The sequence below is a fragment of the Aplysia californica genome, unplaced genomic scaffold, assembly GCF_000002075.1.
Source record: "Aplysia californica isolate F4 #8 unplaced genomic scaffold, AplCal3.0 scaffold00245, whole genome shotgun sequence".
Lineage (NCBI taxonomy): Eukaryota > Metazoa > Mollusca > Gastropoda > Aplysiida > Aplysiidae > Aplysia > Aplysia californica.
In genome coordinates this window covers 806,883-808,359 of record NW_004797515.1, presented here as the reverse complement: position 1 = coordinate 808,359, position 1,477 = coordinate 806,883, and the positions used below count along the sequence as shown (strand labels likewise).

The window sequence follows — 1,477 nt, the reverse complement described above, 5'->3', positions numbered from 1 at the left end:
TCCCCAGTGCAAAAAAATCAAACAGCCTCTTCTTAGTATTAGTCAGTGTGCTTCAAGCTTACAAGTTGTTACTGTGAAAGAGTCAAAAAGAAAATCCCCCCGGGCACTTTATAAAGAGGTAACAGACAACAGCTTGAAAAGGAGGATAATCACGGAACTAATCATTATCGCAAAGTTGTTACGCTTCCATCGAAACATTATAGATGATTTAGGAGATTGGTTGTTTCGACCCTGGCTGTCAGAGTCACTCCTGGGTGAGCGGATACGTCCTTCCACAGACAAACTGAGGTACTTGACCAAAAAAATGAAAAACTCCCAACAGGCGTATCAAACTTAAATTTTCTTCATGTAACAGTGAGGAGCCTAACCATAACACCACTGACGCTGGTATCCTGTCACAGGAAAATATTAACAGAGATGCCAGCAGATCAAGAGAATTCGACATTTGAAGGAAGGTATAACATTACAAAGAAACCAACAGATCAAGAGAATTCCACATGTGAAGGGTCGACTTGTGAAGGAAGGTATAACACAACAGATCAAGAGACATCGACTTATGGAAGAAGGTAAAACATAAGAGATCAAAAGAATTCGACTTGTGAAGGATGATACAAACGTAAGAGAGTAACTTAATGTGACTTGAGAATGAAGATATAACATACAATATCAAGAGAATTCAACTTGTAAAGGGCATGCCCTACGTACCCTTCAAGTGTCTCTGGGTTCTCGTAGCTCCCAGGGAGAACGTTGTTGCTCTGTCCATCGTCCACGTAGTCCGGCAAAGGCTCTTCGTAGTCTGGTTCTGGCTCCATCTCAATGTTACGTAATTTTTGCAGCTGACTCACCTTGAGAATAATGTCTTTTACCTGTAAGATATCAAGAGTAAGCGAGATTTTGAAAAAAAGGAAATGTCCTTATAGACAGACTGAGATACTTGGCAAAAAAAACCCTAACACTTCGATCGAACTGCAAAACCTGCTTGTTTGATGAACTGGATCAAACTGATTTTTCCATTCTGGTAGTAGATGACTCAGGTCAAGAAAAAAATGCCAATGACGTTAAACAATGTGGCTGGTATTTTTTATATGAGCTACATTTTCGTTTGTCACGCATGTGTTGTGACGCACAGATACTTCACTGTCGTACACGGGAGACCCAAGTTCAAAAAGCGAATTTTTTTATCCAGTATTTCGGTCTTTCTGCAGGGAAAGATCCCCTTCAGCCCGGGTTGGCCCTGACAGGCAAGGTCGGAAGCCCACCTCCTAAATAATCTAAATTGTGTCGATGCAGGCGTAAAGTCACGACATTTTCTTTTGTTACAATAACAAACCATTATATAATGTAACAAAAATATGTGACAGCATTCTGAAAAACTTGCCGTACATAGAGACAGACAGTCAGAAAGACAGACAGACAGACAGACAGAACACACACACACACACACACACACACACACACACACACACACACACACACA

The 1,477-nt window shown here is 40.9% G+C and overlaps 1 protein-coding gene across 1 annotated transcript in view; it reads right to left on the bottom strand.

The window, feature by feature from the left end:
* Positions 1-1,477, bottom strand: part of LOC101855956 — a gene marked incomplete in the record, with an annotated part of 111,217 nt that overhangs the window by 5,453 nt on the left and 104,287 nt on the right. The window contains 1 exon segment of the mRNA XM_035970277.1: positions 706-866. Within this exon segment, the coding sequence (XP_035826170.1) occupies positions 706-866 (161 nt within the window).